Here is a 14,868-nt window from a genome sequence, read left to right on the forward strand (position 1 = left end):
GTGTCCCCTTCCTCTGCAAAAGCACCTCACATTTAAATTACATTCATATATACATGAAGTATGTTGACACGTGTAGGTCATGTGTGGACCAGATCGACCTGGGAACATAGTGACACGAATGTATTGACACGTATGTGAATCTAAATGAAAATGTACCTTTATCTGTTCATCTCTCTCTCTCTCTCTGGTTGTTCAGCCTCCCTGAGAGAAGAGAATGCATTAAGCATCACACCAGCGTTGAGTTCTGAATAGCAATCAGCTCTTGTTGAGGATCCACAACCCAAGCACAAGATAATGACAGACACAGGAAGAAAAGAAATGAAGAATAAGAGGGAAGAGAAGAGGAGAGTTAAAAAGAAAAATAATGTAGATATCATATACAGAAGACAAATACGAGGTTATCAGTGTGATTCACTTTTTATTCAGAGAAAAGCCGTTGACTGTACGACACCCAGAATGAACACCGTCAAACTCTCCACCGCATTCATCTTTTATCCACAAACAAGAATTCGTGCTGATTTTGACAAGAAATGGCCAAGATATGCACATTAACAACACCAACAACAACAACAACAACAAAAACAATAACAACAACCAAAAAAAAACGGGAGAAATGTCGAGTCTTTGCTTGACCAGTTCTCAGAAGGCGCCGCAGATAAGACCTAATAGTAGTCGTAATTGACGTTGGCGCCATGGCGATAGGAGCTGGGGTCTTGAGGGCCAATGGGAGCGTTCTCGTCGTAATGATGTTGCCGGCCTTGGTCGTTCGTTCTAGAATGGTCCATCCAATAGGAAAGATCAGCCTCCAGCCTCTGTCCATAAACAAGGAGGTATAAATACGTTTGATGGGTACATATAAAATGCCGATTGTTATATTAAATCAAAATAAGGACATTGCAGGGGGGGGAGGGGTTTTATTAAAAGGGGATTTAAAAAGGATTTTTTTTTTCTTTTTTTTTCGTGCAGATGATTGGATCAAGATACTGCCAGAAGATCTTCAAAAAGCTCGAGGATGTTCGGTCTGTGATAAAATAATATGTATGTAAATAATTCATAACAATAACTCTTTTTTTCTCTAAAGAGAGGGAGGATTATAAAGGTAATGTAAACATTGACTGATGAGATTTCTGTACTGTGCAGTCCAAACACAGCGATACAGCCAGGACCAGCACCGTAATGTTTGAAAACAGTCACACGTTTCTGAACCTGAGACAGCGTGCACTCTCGCTCTCTCCCTCCCTCTTTCCCTCTCTCCCTCCCTCTCTCTCTCTATCACCCTCCCTCTCTCTCTCTCCCTCCCTCCCTCTCTCTCTCCCTCCCTCTCTCTCTCTATCACCCTCCCTCTCTCTCTCTATCACCCTCCCTCTCTCTCTCTCCCTCTCTCTCCCTCCCTCCCGCTCTCTCACTCTCTCTCCCTCCCTCGCTCTCTCTCTCTCTCTCTCTCTCTCTCCCTTCCTCTCGCTCTCTCCCTCTCTCGCTCCCTCTCTCTCTCTCTCTCTCTCTCTCTCTCACACACACACACACGCACACACACACACAGCTGAGCCTTAGCTGGCCACAGGTGAGAGTGATGCTGTGCTGTAAGGGCCAGTCCACGCGTGTCTGGCAGCTCCATAAAACAGCGGTGTCAGTAATTAGACACGCCCAAGGCCAGCGTTGTTTTTACACCACTCTGGCTTTCCACCTGCGGGGACTAACACTCTGCTTAACTTAATTACACTCATGTTTCCACAGACGAAAAAAACAGCCGTTTCAGACAAGTGTCTAATATGCCTCTCATTGTCACCGATATATTTATCATGGAACTCCGTAACATGGACACAAGTAGCACCAAGGCCACTGTGACACTGCCGGGTAAGTTATTATATGTAAATAAATGACTCAGTGGCATGTTTGCTTTTTTTTTGCCTTATATTTCTTAGGCATTACAGGAGAGAGTAATACGGTTGAGATTTAGCTGAAAAGCAGAAGTTTGCTGCAGGAATCCAGACGACCTTGAGAGGATGAAAAGGAGAGACTGTGAGAAGAGGAGAGGCTATGGCGTTGGAAGAAAAAGAAACAGAGACAGAAGAAAAAGTGAGGAAAGGAGAGAAATAGACAGAAAGAGAGAGAGACAAACAGAGAGACAGACAGACAGACAGACTGGAAGAAGCAGAGGACGAAAGGAGAAGGGTCTGCTTACAGCCTCGTCATATCCCATATACATGAACTGAATGATCCACTGCTGGACGTCAGGGCGGCTGCGGTCCCACACATTTCTCTTCAGCCTGCGCTGGGACGACAGGAATTCCTCCGCCTTGGCCCTCTGGAGGCTCACCTCTGACACTGGCTTAGTCCCTGCCACAGCTACAGACAGACAGGCAGACAGACAGAGAGATAGACAGGCACACAGACAGACAGAGAGATAGACAGGCACACAGACAGACAGAGAGATAGACAGACAGACAAGCACACAGACGGTGAGATAGATAGACATACAGGCACACAGACAGAGAGTTAGACAGGCAGACAGACAGAGAGATAGACAGGCACAAAGACAGACAGAGAGATAGACAGACGGACAAGCACACGGACAGAGAGATAGATAGACAGACAGACAGGCACACAGACAGAGAGTTAGACAGACAGACAGGAAGGCACACAGGCAGACAGAGACACAGACAGACAGGCAGACGGTATATCAAAAAACAAATTTGCTTTACCCTTGATTCTGGCCATAGCTAAATTCTTTAAAGACATTAGGGAAAGCCCAGCAGTTTGATTGATTAACTGAGCAGTGGGAACAGAGAAGAACAAATACTCTCCCATTTTTAAATTCAGAGCTTTGGGGTGTCCATCAACTCCTCGCGACAGTTCCACAATTTCAAAACAAAAATCTCAAACACAATCATAAACAACTGAAAAGAACAAACTAAACTAAACTCATTAGGAAAGAATTTAAAACAAGGGGCAGCAATCAGCGGGTGAGTATCATTAACTTAATTGGACAACACAAACAGCAGGACATCACACGGACTATGACTTTAAACCCATAACGTAAGCTTAATACCCCGCGGGCGCATAAAATTAACAGACAGCTCCGGCGTCCAATTATCTTCCCCTGACAGTGACACAGACTGATTCTGACCTCCAATCCAAGGCCTCGAGGCAAAGTAACTGAGGTTTATAAATATCAGCCATCAATAACGATCACAGATACACACTCGCAAAACGCTGTCAGTCATCCGTCACGCTCGCGCCCCGGAGGCCAAAGCCCGATGGGTAATTTAGTAGGCGCATTTGAAGGATCACAGAGGAGAGTAAGACTCTGTATTCAAAGATTTATGAAACAACGGTGCATTTCTAAGTATGATAGCTGATGCCGTTACCATTTGGGAAACAAAAATGTATCCGCCGCTAAATATGTGATCAATCGGAATATTGCGTTTAGAATGCCGTACCTTCCCTTTTCGTCAGTAGTTTGTGCAGTTTGCTCTGGCTCGAGCTCCCTGGAACAGAAAGAACAAACACCGGACAGTTAGACCGTCTCTGAAAAGACAGATAAGCTTCACCGTCAGTGTAGAAGTAATAATACACTTGTGAAAGAAACTTTGGCAAACGTTTCTATTATGTCCCAGAGCAGTTCACATATGTCAGAATGCTTTCCATTTAACCGTTAGTTAACAATCCAGGAATGGGTTTCCTCTCGTTTATTTTTTCTTTCGCTCGTATTAGAAAATTATAATGGCGTTAATAATTATGTCTTTCTAACAAGTAACGACGTTTTGTAAACGTAAACTGAAGAGCAGTTTTAAGTCGTTAAGGTAAAAGAATGGAAAAGGGCTCCGTTCTGCATAAAGAAAATGTTTAAAATATGTAACCAACAAACTTAAGTCAATAAATATTCTAGTTTATTGTCTGGAGTTTGGAGGAGAGTTCTCTCTCTCTCTCTCTCTCTCAAGTGTTGGTGGGAACAGAACGTCAGTAAACAGTCCAGTCTGACCTTCAACCCAAAGGCCTCTTTACCAAAACATATCATGGGCTCTTTCAACATGCACAGAAGTTTGTTTTTCACACAAGGATCTCAAGAACCAACAAAAGTCCGCAATCTACTAACTCCAGCATCATGGCACTCCAGCTGGTCACATTCCTCTCCACACCTCAGCCATTCCTCATGGATTTCCAATATTCACTAACACACAAGCCGGCTGGGACGTACCTGAGAGAGCGCAGAGGACGAGGGCAGAGAGCAAGACCAGGAGCTTCAGGCAGGGGTTACGGAAAGCCATGGCGTTCAGGCAGGAGCAGTTCTGTCCCGTGGCGGAGTGGATCAGGCAAGAGTGAAACGGAGAAAAAGAAAAAGAAAAAGAGACTCCCTCAGGACGAACCGCCTCGCAAACATTCCTGCTGGAAAAGGCCTGCTAGCGCTCGCGTAGGAATGCGCCCGGCGTCAAGCTACGGCTTAAACAGAGACGGGTCTGTCCTCCAGCAGTGAAACGCCGTGGTCTGTGCACTGGACACGTTTGCTTGGCTTCACACGCCGGCCTGTCTCCTGGACCCAGTCAGTGTAGTGCAAATAGCCTGCTTCTGTTCGCGTGTTTTGAGGAAAATCAGTCAGGAAACGCTCGTGGGTCTGCAAATTTTGGAAAAAAGCTTCACACTTCTGCAGGCACCTCAGTTTTAAGAAGCAAACTTGCTGTGTACTGAAATTACCACAAGCTTACACCAACAGAGTAAATAAAAAAAAAAAAAAAAGCAAACAAAACTCTATACAACTCCTAATGACATGACACAGAGCACAGGACACACATTGCCAAAAAAAGGGATGAAAACTCTAACAATAATGAAATGTGACAAATTTAGTGAACAATAAAGTTTTATTGCATTTCTACTGGCTTACCAACATTTTGCATTTTGTTTTTTTGTTTTTTTCTTTTTTTGTTTGTTTTTTTGTTTTGTTTTGTTTTCTTTTCTTTTTTTTTTTTTTGGAGAAAAGGACACTTCACTGATACATGGTCAACAAACAGAGAAATCTAAACTAAATGTTGTTCCTCTCAGGGGTATAAGATTTTAAACACAGCATTTGGATGTTGTAATTAAATTATTTTTGAAACGTATCAGTATCAAAGCATTCATGAGGAATCTGGAGTCCTATTTATGGAACATGGCTGTGAGACATTGCTTTTTTCTTCGTCGAAGGCATATTTCTATAGCAGAAGGAGCGAAAATAACTTGAGGGGGAAACAGATGTTTCTCAACATGTAACAAACAAATCAAAAGCTCTTCTGCCTCTTCTGCTGTTTTAACTCAATTTCCTGCTCCTGGCTTTGAAGTGACACTGTATGCCTTCAGTCATGGACTCAAACATCGAGTCATACACTGCCCCCTGCGCCCTCATACAGAGAGGAGTTATACACTGCCCCCTGCGCCCTCGTACAGAGAGGAGTCATACACTGCCCCCTGCGCCCTCGTACAGAGAGGAGTTATACACTGCCCCCTGCGCCCTCGTACAGAGAGGAGTTATACACTGCCCCCTGCGCCCTCATACAGAGAGGAGTTATACACTGCCCCTTGCCCCCTCATACAGAGAGGAGTCATACACTGCCCCCTGCGCCCTCATACAGAGAGGAGTCATACACTGCCCCCTGCGCCCTCATACAGAGAGGAGTCATACACTGCCCCCTGCGCCCTCGCACAGAGAGGAGTCATACACTGCCCCCTGCGCCCTCGCACAGAGAGGAGTCATACACTGCCCCCTGCCCCCTTGCACAGAGAGGAGTCATACACTGCCCTCTGCCCCCTCATACAGAGAGGAGTCATACACTGCCCCCTGCGCCCTCATACAGAGAGGAGTCATACACTGCCCCCTGCGCCCTCATACAGAGAGGAGTCATACACTGCCCCCTGCGCCCTCGCACAGAGAGGAGTCATACACTGCCCCCTGCGCCCTCGCACAGAGAGGAGTCATACACTGCCCCCTGCGCCCTCATACAGAGAGGAGTCATACACTGCCCCCTGCGCCCTCGCACAGAGAGGAGTCATACACTGCCCCCTGCGCCCTCATACAGAGAGGAGTTATACACTGCCCCCTGCGCCCTCGCACAGAGAGGAGTTATACACTGCCCCCTGCGCCCTCATACAGAGAGGAGTCATACACTGCCCCCTGCGCCCTCATACAGAGAGGAGTCATACACTGCCCCCTCGTACAGAGAGGAGTCATACACTGCCCCCTGCCCCCTCGCACAGAGAGGAGTCATACACTGCCCCCTGCCCCCTCGTACAGAGAGGAGTCATACACTGCCCCCTGCGCCCTCACACAGAGAGGAGTCATACACTGCCCCCTGCGCCCTCGCACAGAGAGGAGTCATACACTGCCCCCTGCGCCCTCGCACAGAGAGGAGTCATACACTGCCCCCTGCGCCCTCATACAGAGAGGAGTTATACACTGCCCCCTGCGCCCTCGCACAGAGAGGAGTTATACACTGCCCCCTGCGCCCTCACACAGAGAGGAGTTATACACTGCCCCCTGCGCCCTCACACAGAGAGGAGTTATACACTGCCCCCTCACACAGAGAGGAGTCATACACTGCCCCCTTGCACAGAGAGGAGTCATACACTGCCCCCTCACACAGAGAGGAGTCATACACTGCCCCCTGCCCCCTCACACAGAGAGGAGTCATACACTGCCCCCTCACACAGAGAGGAGTCATACACTGCCCCCTTGCACAGAGAGGAGTCATACACTGCCCCCTGCGCCCTCATACAGAGAGGAGTCATACACTGCCCCCTGCCCCCTTGCACAGAGAGGAGTCATACACTGCCCCCTGCCCCCTCGCACAGAGAGGAGTCATACACTGCCCCCTCACACAGAGAGGAGTCATACACTGCCCCCTGCGCCCTCATACAGAGAGGAGTTATACACTGCCCCCTGCGCCCTCATACAGAGAGGAGTTATACACTGCCCCCTGCCCCCTCGCACAGAGGGGAGTCATACACTGCCCCCTGCCCCCTCATACAGAGAGGAGTCATACACTGCCCCCTGCGCCCTCATACAGAGAGGAGTTATACACTGCCCCCTGCGCCCTCATACAGAGAGGAGTTATACACTGCCCCCTGCCCCCTCGCACAGAGAGGAGTCATACACTGCCACCTGCCCCCTCGCACAGAGAGGAGTCATACACTGCCCCCTGCCCCCTCGCACAGAGAGGAGTCATACACTGCCCCCTGCCCCCTCGTACAGAGAGGAGTCATACACTGCTCCCTGCCCCCTCGTACAGAGAGGAGTCATACACTGCCCCCTCGCACAGAGAGGAGCACAAAGTGGCAGCTCTCCATCCCATTCAGTACATATATATATATATATGTGTGTGTGTGTGCATGCGTGTGTTAGGGCAAGAGAGAGGGGCAGAATGAGTCATCATGGAGGTGAGAGAGAGAGCGAGCAGTAAGTAATTACTGCAGGTTACAAGCATAGAGTAGCAAATTCAGAGTGTATGTGTGTGTGTGTGTGTGGTGGGGGGTAGTAACGTCAGGCTGCAAATACAAGGGGGCGACCCTGTGTCTTTGTGAGTGAGAGAGAGAGAGAGAGAGAGAGAGAGAGAGAGAGAGAGAAGTGGTGTATGTTTCAGGTGTGAACAGATGCAGAGGTCCCAGTGCATAAGCGCATTAAGTCTGAATATCTACTGACTTTGACAGTAAAATTCTTTATTGAAATCCTAAAGTGCACATACACGTGTCTAAGACATGAACATGGAGACATAATTAAAGACAGGCTGAAGAGGAAGTCAACGAGCAGACGTTTTTTACGGAGGAAGGCGCTAACCTCGTTAATCTCCGAAGGCATATGCCTCTCATTATATTTGCAGGGAAAACAGTTCAATTTTATTGACGTCAGAAAGAGATGGCTATGCCTTGAAATGATTTTTTTGTTTATCATTGCTCTATACGTAACCCCACAGACTGGATGAGAACTGAAAGCAGGAAAAGGACAGAAAGGACATTGATTACTAAAGAAATTCATTAGCCTTATGAAAGTTTCCATATGTTTGTTATTCGTGTTAACTGGTGTTCAGCGTGCTCTTGAGAAAATGCCAAAATGTGAAAATCAACTCTTTTTCATTCTCTGCCTTACCATACCGTTCATAAACATAACCGTTGCATCACACATCGACACAGGAGGTTTTCATTATGTAAATTCATGACAGAATCTGATCATTCAGCGCCGTTGCTGATCTAGCTGGCGATTGTCTGGAGTCATGTCTAAAGTAATATATAATTTTGTTCGCAAACCTTTTTTTTTTTTTTTTCCCATACTTAATGTTGTGATGCTGCTTAAAGTAATTAACGACCAGTTTGAGAACTGTATTTCTTTTGATACATTTTCGTGCGTGATTAGCTGATTATTAAATGTGTTCCTGTATACGAAAGTTTACCTGAGAAAAACGACCCTCTGACACAGGTCAAAAGGCTGAAACATGCAGATTTGTCTGGGTCAAAAGCCTTCTTCACAAACTACTGTTTATACCAGTAATCCTCTCCTTCTGAACGGAGGTATTTTGTCCCATCTTGAATATTATGCCAACAGAAAATAATAACTACTCAGCTATTTTAGAGAAGCATCAGGCTCAGCACCAGCTGTTGGCTGTGTACACATTATGTAAGTACAGTTTTCCACTTGGAGATTTGCTTCCTTTAAGGAGATTAGTTTGCGTTTGCATTGTTCTCAGTTCCTAGAGAACTTTCCAGACACTTTCTAGACAAAAAAAAAAGGAACTTGAAGAGGATCATTGTGCTGCTTGAGGCTGTTTAGAGCAAAACAGCCTGTTGATCTCAGGTTGTCGTGGTTACCCATCAAAGATTATTTATCCCAGGTGATGACGACCCTAAACCTGCCAGAACGGCTAAACTGTTTACACTTGGTCTTGCCGATTTGCAAACTGGGCTGATGGATGGGAAACATCTTGAGGTGGACAGAGGTTTTGCTAAAGTAAACACATACCTACAGACAGAGTGCAGAGAGTGGAGATAGGAAAGCTCTGAAATGCCTTTCTCTCTCACGCACACGCACACACACACACACACACACACCTGCGCACAGAGGTTCGGAGTTGGTGTGTGTCTGTAAATTGCCTGAGGTCAGGGTAGTGTGCAGAGGGACAGAAAAGTGAGTCTCTCTCTCTTTCTCTCTCTCTCTCTCTCTCTCTCTCACTCTTTCGTGCGACCCTGAGGCTAAATTCCTGCCCTTGAGTCAGACATCTGCACTCCACACCGTCTCAGACACAGAGCCTGTAGGGCACAGGGCATGTAGAGAGGTACACTCATCCGCCATCTTCCTTTTCGGACTTTTCCCTCCTCGCCCCCTCTCACACAGCTCGACAGTTTCACACATTTCGTTTGTCTGAATCACTCTATCTCGCCCACACACACTCCACCTCCAAACGGGCCAAAACGCTGTACTCCCGAACTCTTGGCTTTACTTTTGGTCTGTCACCATTGTCATCTTCATCATCAGAATATGATGACTCTGTCGGGTGCTTTTCTATCACACACGCCATTTAAACATGGTAACTCAGATGACACAGATGACCGGTAAGAGGTGTGAACATTGGCATGTAGACCTGCAAGGGCATTTCCTATCCAACATGAAACACCCCTGGAACTACCCAGCGCTGATTTCTCCTGCACCTCCTAAAACTACCCAGAGTTCATTTCTCCTGCACCTCCTAAAACTACCCAGAGTTCATTTCTCCTGCACCTCCTAAAATTACCCAGGTTTCAGTCAGATTTTTGGACAGACCATCTCTCCCGTCAGAATGTAATGAAATATTCAACAACGTCATGATTTACGACGAGATGTTTATTCCCTTATGTTTCTCCCTCTTTACTGAGCAGTTAATTTTATCAAAGACATTTCAGAGGCACGTTAGCATCAGCGTGGCGTATCTGGAGCGCTGTGGGGTTTCTGTGTCGCGTATGTTGGTTTGCGTCGCGTTTGCGTCGCCAGGTCTTCGACTCTTTCACTCCTCGGGGGCCGGGGGGTCGTATCCAAGGCGACTGGCGGACGGGAAATGAGCCCAGAAGGTTCGGGCGAGCTCCTCGATTTTATCGTAGCCGGCGTGCGAACGCAGCTCCTCAACCCAAGCGAAAAAATCGGACGAAGTCAGAGCCCAGTTTGGTACGCTACGTGTCTCACGGCCCTCCGCTGGAAAGTAATCAAAGTATGAAAAAATAAGTGTGCGGTGAGAGAGAGTGTGTGTGAGAGAGAGAGAGAGAGGGAGAAAGAGAGAGAGTGTGTGTGATAAGAGGTCATGGGTCAACCAATTAATGTAAGGATGGAAATTGTGCGCAGAAAGAGGCAGCCAATCGTAGAAATGACGAGTCCTGAGATAAACAACCCAACTAATTAATGAATCTCAGGTCATGTTTTGTTTTTTTTTTTTTTTTTCCCCCATTGTAAATACATTGTAAGTCTGCAGCGTAGCTACCACACTTTCCTGTTAAGAGTTCCCCAAGCTCTCTGTCTAACACAGTTAAAGACATGCTAAAGGTACGGTGTTAACAGACAGAGCTGAGAACAAGCTGTTTAGCTTGTGCTGTATTCCTGTTTTTATTTATTTATTCATTTTATAATGACTCACCTTCTCTCTCTTCAGCACCTAGGGATAGGAAAAAAAAAAACACAAAACGTTAAAAAAGAAAAAAAAGCATTGTTTGTATTGCAGCCAAACATAAAGGACAATTCAAATTATGGAGAAGATTGGGGGAAGATTTATACAATTTCTGTTTAAAACTGTCAGCTCTGGTTAAACATTTCAGCAGGTGTGTGGGTGCGAATCGTCAGTGGTGAAATTCAAAATACTACAGCCCATAATTAGTAAGAATGTGTGCCTTGGTACCCTTTTAAAAGGTTCAGTTATCAAAGGCTCCGGTATATCTTCTCTTAAACTCTCACATCTCTCGCTCTCGCCCTCTTTCTCTCTCAAATACATACACACCACCGCATACACAAACACTCGCACGACCAGCTGGAGAAGAACACTGATTTCTGTGCACCTCAGCTCCGCTGACATTTAAGCACCGACATTCATCCGCTAGTTATTTCGGCCTCTGACAAGGGAGGCTATTAATTCCACTTAGTTTCGGACATTTAGGCTTATAGACGTTTAGAAACAGGTTCACGGACTTGGCACCTGTATGTTTCGTCTCCTTTGTGACGAATGAGTCCTGAAACCGTAAAGGTTAAGATTAAGGAGGGCTATGGCACAGTTGTTTTCACAGAAGGCTACATACAATGGCTCTATTCGTTATGGTAGGTATTTCTGTATTGTGCAAGCAAAAGAGAGAGAAAAACGAGTCGGGATTAGCTTCGTCTACAGCTACAGCAGCACAAAATCTTGACCTTTTCAACTCCAACTCCACTGGAACCGAGATGAACAAAGCTTTCGCAAACAAGGGAGCCAAAAAAACATATTTTAAAACGATTGTTTATCTCCCTCAACACTCACAAGCGTCTGATGGTAATGGAGATTACTTTTTCAGTGCTGGAAATAGAGAGGCCTACGTACCTGTAAAACTGACGAGTCCGAGCAGGAGAGTACTTAGCAATACCATCGAGAAGCAAAGGCGAGTCATAGTGGCGGATACTCAACTGCTGTAGACAAACCGTTTTAACTGGAATTTTTAAGAAACCACGATTAAGCAGATGTATTTCGTAACATCTCCAACATTTTAAGAATAAGAATACGTTATTGGAAATAAGCCAATGTAAAACCAGGCTCAGAAGATTTTACACACAGCACAGTACCCTACAGTTCTTTAAAAAGAGATTTTGTAGTGATGACAAGAAGGCTTTTTTCTCCCCAGTCTGTGGTTACCTGCGTTTAATTATGATCTCTCCTTCTCTGCGTGCGTTTCGCGTCTCTTTCAAAAACCCTCATCCAAGAGCAGAGAAGAGGCTTCACTTCGGAATGTAATGTTTACTTTTAACGTGGTTACTACGTATGTCATACTTTACCTATACGCCACGACTTTCCTTCTCTTATTTACTCACGAGTTTCACACATCCAACTTGCACGCCGATCGTCTGAAAAGACGCGTTGTGAATTCATTTCGGCTTAAGCCGAAGGCCATGCAGAGACCGAACACCCGTTATCTGGGCCTCAATGAATCTCATTCTCAAGAGAGACTGTAATAAACCGACTTGTAATAAACGTGCGAGCTTTCGTAGTTACCATTTCTGCGCTGAACTGCAAGAAGAAAAAAAATCACCGTGGTACGGCTCGCCCTAACATTTCTGTGGTTGTGTAGGTTATGTCTTCTGGTAGGTGGTCATGAAACCAAATATGAACTAGGGCAGACGGATTTCTCTCAGGCCTTGGAGAGAAAGTTTGAGACAGCATGAAGGAGAAAGGGGGGGTCGTTGAAAGTCTTACGTACATCTAAGTCATGATGGCAACAGCTGTTAAGAAGAAGAAGGAGAGAAAACGTTTTAGCAAGATCAACATCACAAGTTCATTCACAGAAACTGCTCGAATTCAGTTTGTCGAGTTTGCAATGGGTTTACTCGACCCCCCATTCGAAATCTAAGTTCATTTTAAACAAACTCATTCGTCATGGTACACTTTGAAAATGGTCAACTTTTTATTTCAGCGCATTGTATCAACTCAGTCCCTTGACTCAGTCGGGAAAATATTTATTATTCAGGTTTTAAGTTTCAATAAACACATTTATTTTGTAACATATAATTAATTTAGTCAAATCAATGACTTTACATTGCCTGTCCAAGTTAAAGTTTGAAAAGTCCTTGCAGCTCACAGACCTCACATGCAGTTTAAAGTCATCTCTTTTTCACCAAATGTTTGACGTTTTCCTGTTTGCTCGAGCTTGGGGCTCTGTATACTTTTTTTTAAACTTCTTTATTTTCAGTTCAGTTAAACGAAAAACATATGTCACGTATCCATGCATCTGTAGCTTTAGGTCAGGAACAGCATGACCAACTGTGATTTTAAATCACGCACTAAACAGATGAATGCACGAGTGTGTGTGTGTGTGTGTGTGTGTATTTTGGGGATGAAAGATCATATCATCCCGGAAGGCAGAAATGTAACTCTCAGGTTATGTCAAGAGCCAGTTTTAGGGTCATTCCAAAAGCTAGCACAAAAATTCGGGCGGTCTCTCTCTCTCTCTCTCTCTCTCTGCGTGTTCAAAAATTAGGCGCTTCGGCTGCTTTCTTCTTACCGTGGCAGACATGAGATCAGTTACTCGGTCCCTTCCCCTAATAACGCTAATGAAGAACACACCGTGGCTGTTCGGGACTTTAGGGCGGATTAGTTATCCCTAGCGCGAAATTATCTAACCAAGTGTCTCCGATTGCTGCTTCTGCAAGATCACAACTCTGTGCGTTTCAAATATTTGAAACGCACTATGCTGTAACACACCTGGTAGGTATAATTCATCAGTTAATTATCAAACACTTAATGTGCTGAATGTGGTGTGTAAAAGCAGGAGAGACCTGAAGTGTCCAGAGCTGTAGCCCTTCAGGAGCTGACCTGGCAAACACGATAGTAACCCGTTGCCATCAGAACGCTCCGATTCTGATCGGTTACATCAGAATGCCAGCTCAACTCAAAATACTGTCCTTGTTGGTTGGCTGCCACCTAGTGGATGTCTGGCTGAACTATAGCAATATTGCTCTAGTCCAGTCCTGCAGAACTACTGTACTGAACCTCTCGGGTTTCAATTGTAGTCATCACACTTTTAAATGGGAAAAGCACGTCAGCGAATTCTCGCACGCAGAAAGGTGAAACAGTATTCACATAACTGACTTTTCAAACCCCATGGCTTTTCTTTGTAAAATGGTGCTTCTCTCACTGCCTTTAGGTAAGTCATTAAAGACACATACACATAGCACATACTATTAAAGCTAGAGTTCCCTGTGACACACTCAGTGTTTCTCTAATCTCAGAATTAGTTTAATTTCAGACTGAAAACGAGATTGCAAACTCTTGCGTTCACATTTATTTACACTTAGCCTATATTCTCATCCAGTACAACATCCAGTTTTCACTATGTTTGGGTGAATCACAGGTTTCTGGAGTTCAGACCCTTCAGTCAAAGGACACAGTGACAGAGCACCACCAAACCTGAGATTGAAACCAAAGACCCTGTGGTTGACTGGGTGGTGTTCTCCTTCTGGAAGACAGCAATCGCCCAGTTCAGCATTGCAGGGGCACCCAGGAGCCCCCTAACTCAAACCAGTGTGACACAAGCTGATGGGCTCGAGAGCCGTTTCACTCGATTTTCATAGCGCCCCCTGCTGGCTCAGGACACAGAGGCCCCGTGGAACCAGCCTGGGAGGACACACACGTATGTCTTTTTAATGTTTCTTAAGCTTATATCGTGGGGGGGGGGGGGCTACACATAATTCCGAACCAGAACAAATTATTCTGCAAAATATTTTTTGTTTGATTTTTGTGTTTTATTATTGAACAAAACGTATTCCAACTCTCAACACATCTGTTGTCGATACAGTGTCTTTCCATTGTGTCTGTCCTTAACTTTCTCTTTTTAAATAGATACACAGAGGAAACAAATTTAAATAACAAAGCTTCAAGAACATTCATACATGTCTTACCTTTATAAAAATTGCTGTGAAAATTAAATGTTGGAGCAAGAAAAAAAGAACAACAAAACAGAAAAACTCTTCTTGGTAAACCACAGACATGACCAATGGGGGGGAAAAAAAGGATATTTCTTTATAACCTAATTATCAGTGTTCACAATAGGCTAAATACAGTGTCTCTCTGTAAATCTGTGACTTCTGTAGGTGGAAAATGAGAATACATATATGTACTATATAAGAAATATGTGGGTGGCACATTTGGTTGTATG

At 45.2% G+C, this 14,868-nt stretch overlaps 2 protein-coding genes across 2 annotated transcripts; both read right to left on the reverse strand.

Moving 5' to 3' along the window:
- Nucleotides 1-662: 662 nt before the first annotated feature.
- Nucleotides 663-4,268, reverse strand: ecrg4b (ECRG4 augurin precursor b). The gene is made up of 4 exons (XM_030783313.1): nucleotides 4,199-4,268; nucleotides 3,441-3,488; nucleotides 2,183-2,346; nucleotides 663-812 (listed from the first exon to the last, which is right to left on the reverse strand). The coding sequence occupies exons 1-4, from the start codon at nucleotides 4,266-4,268 to the stop codon at nucleotides 663-665; spliced, it is 432 nt and encodes a 143-aa protein (XP_030639173.1).
- Nucleotides 4,269-9,995: 5,727 nt separating this feature from the next.
- otos2 (otospiralin 2) lies at nucleotides 9,996-11,610 on the reverse strand. The gene is made up of 3 exons (XM_030781758.1): nucleotides 11,544-11,610; nucleotides 10,617-10,634; nucleotides 9,996-10,180 (listed from the first exon to the last, which is right to left on the reverse strand). Exons 1-3 carry the CDS (start codon nucleotides 11,608-11,610, stop codon nucleotides 9,996-9,998), a joined length of 270 nt encoding a protein of 89 aa, XP_030637618.1.
- Nucleotides 11,611-14,868: the final 3,258 nt, after the last annotated feature.

This window comes from Chanos chanos, chromosome 8, assembly GCF_902362185.1.
Source record: "Chanos chanos chromosome 8, fChaCha1.1, whole genome shotgun sequence".
NCBI classification, from domain to species: domain Eukaryota; kingdom Metazoa; phylum Chordata; class Actinopteri; order Gonorynchiformes; family Chanidae; genus Chanos; species Chanos chanos.

Excerpts from the sequence above, each read along its gene's own strand:
- ecrg4b (XM_030783313.1), bottom strand. The coding sequence starts at position 4,268 with ATGGCTTTCCGTAACCCCTGCCTGAAGCTCCTGGTCTTGCTCTCTGCC. Across the intron at positions 3,489-4,198 it reads CGTCCTCTGCGCTCTCTCAG|GGAGCTCGAGCCAGAGCAAA; the intron begins GTACGTCCCAGC and ends TTTCTGTTCCAG. Across the intron at positions 813-2,182 it reads ATATGGGATATGACGAGGCT|AGGCTGGAGGCTGATCTTTC; the intron begins GTAAGCAGACCC and ends GTTTATGGACAG.
- otos2 (XM_030781758.1), bottom strand. The coding sequence starts at position 11,610 with ATGACTCGCCTTTGCTTCTCGATGGTATTGCTAAGTACTCTCCTGCTC.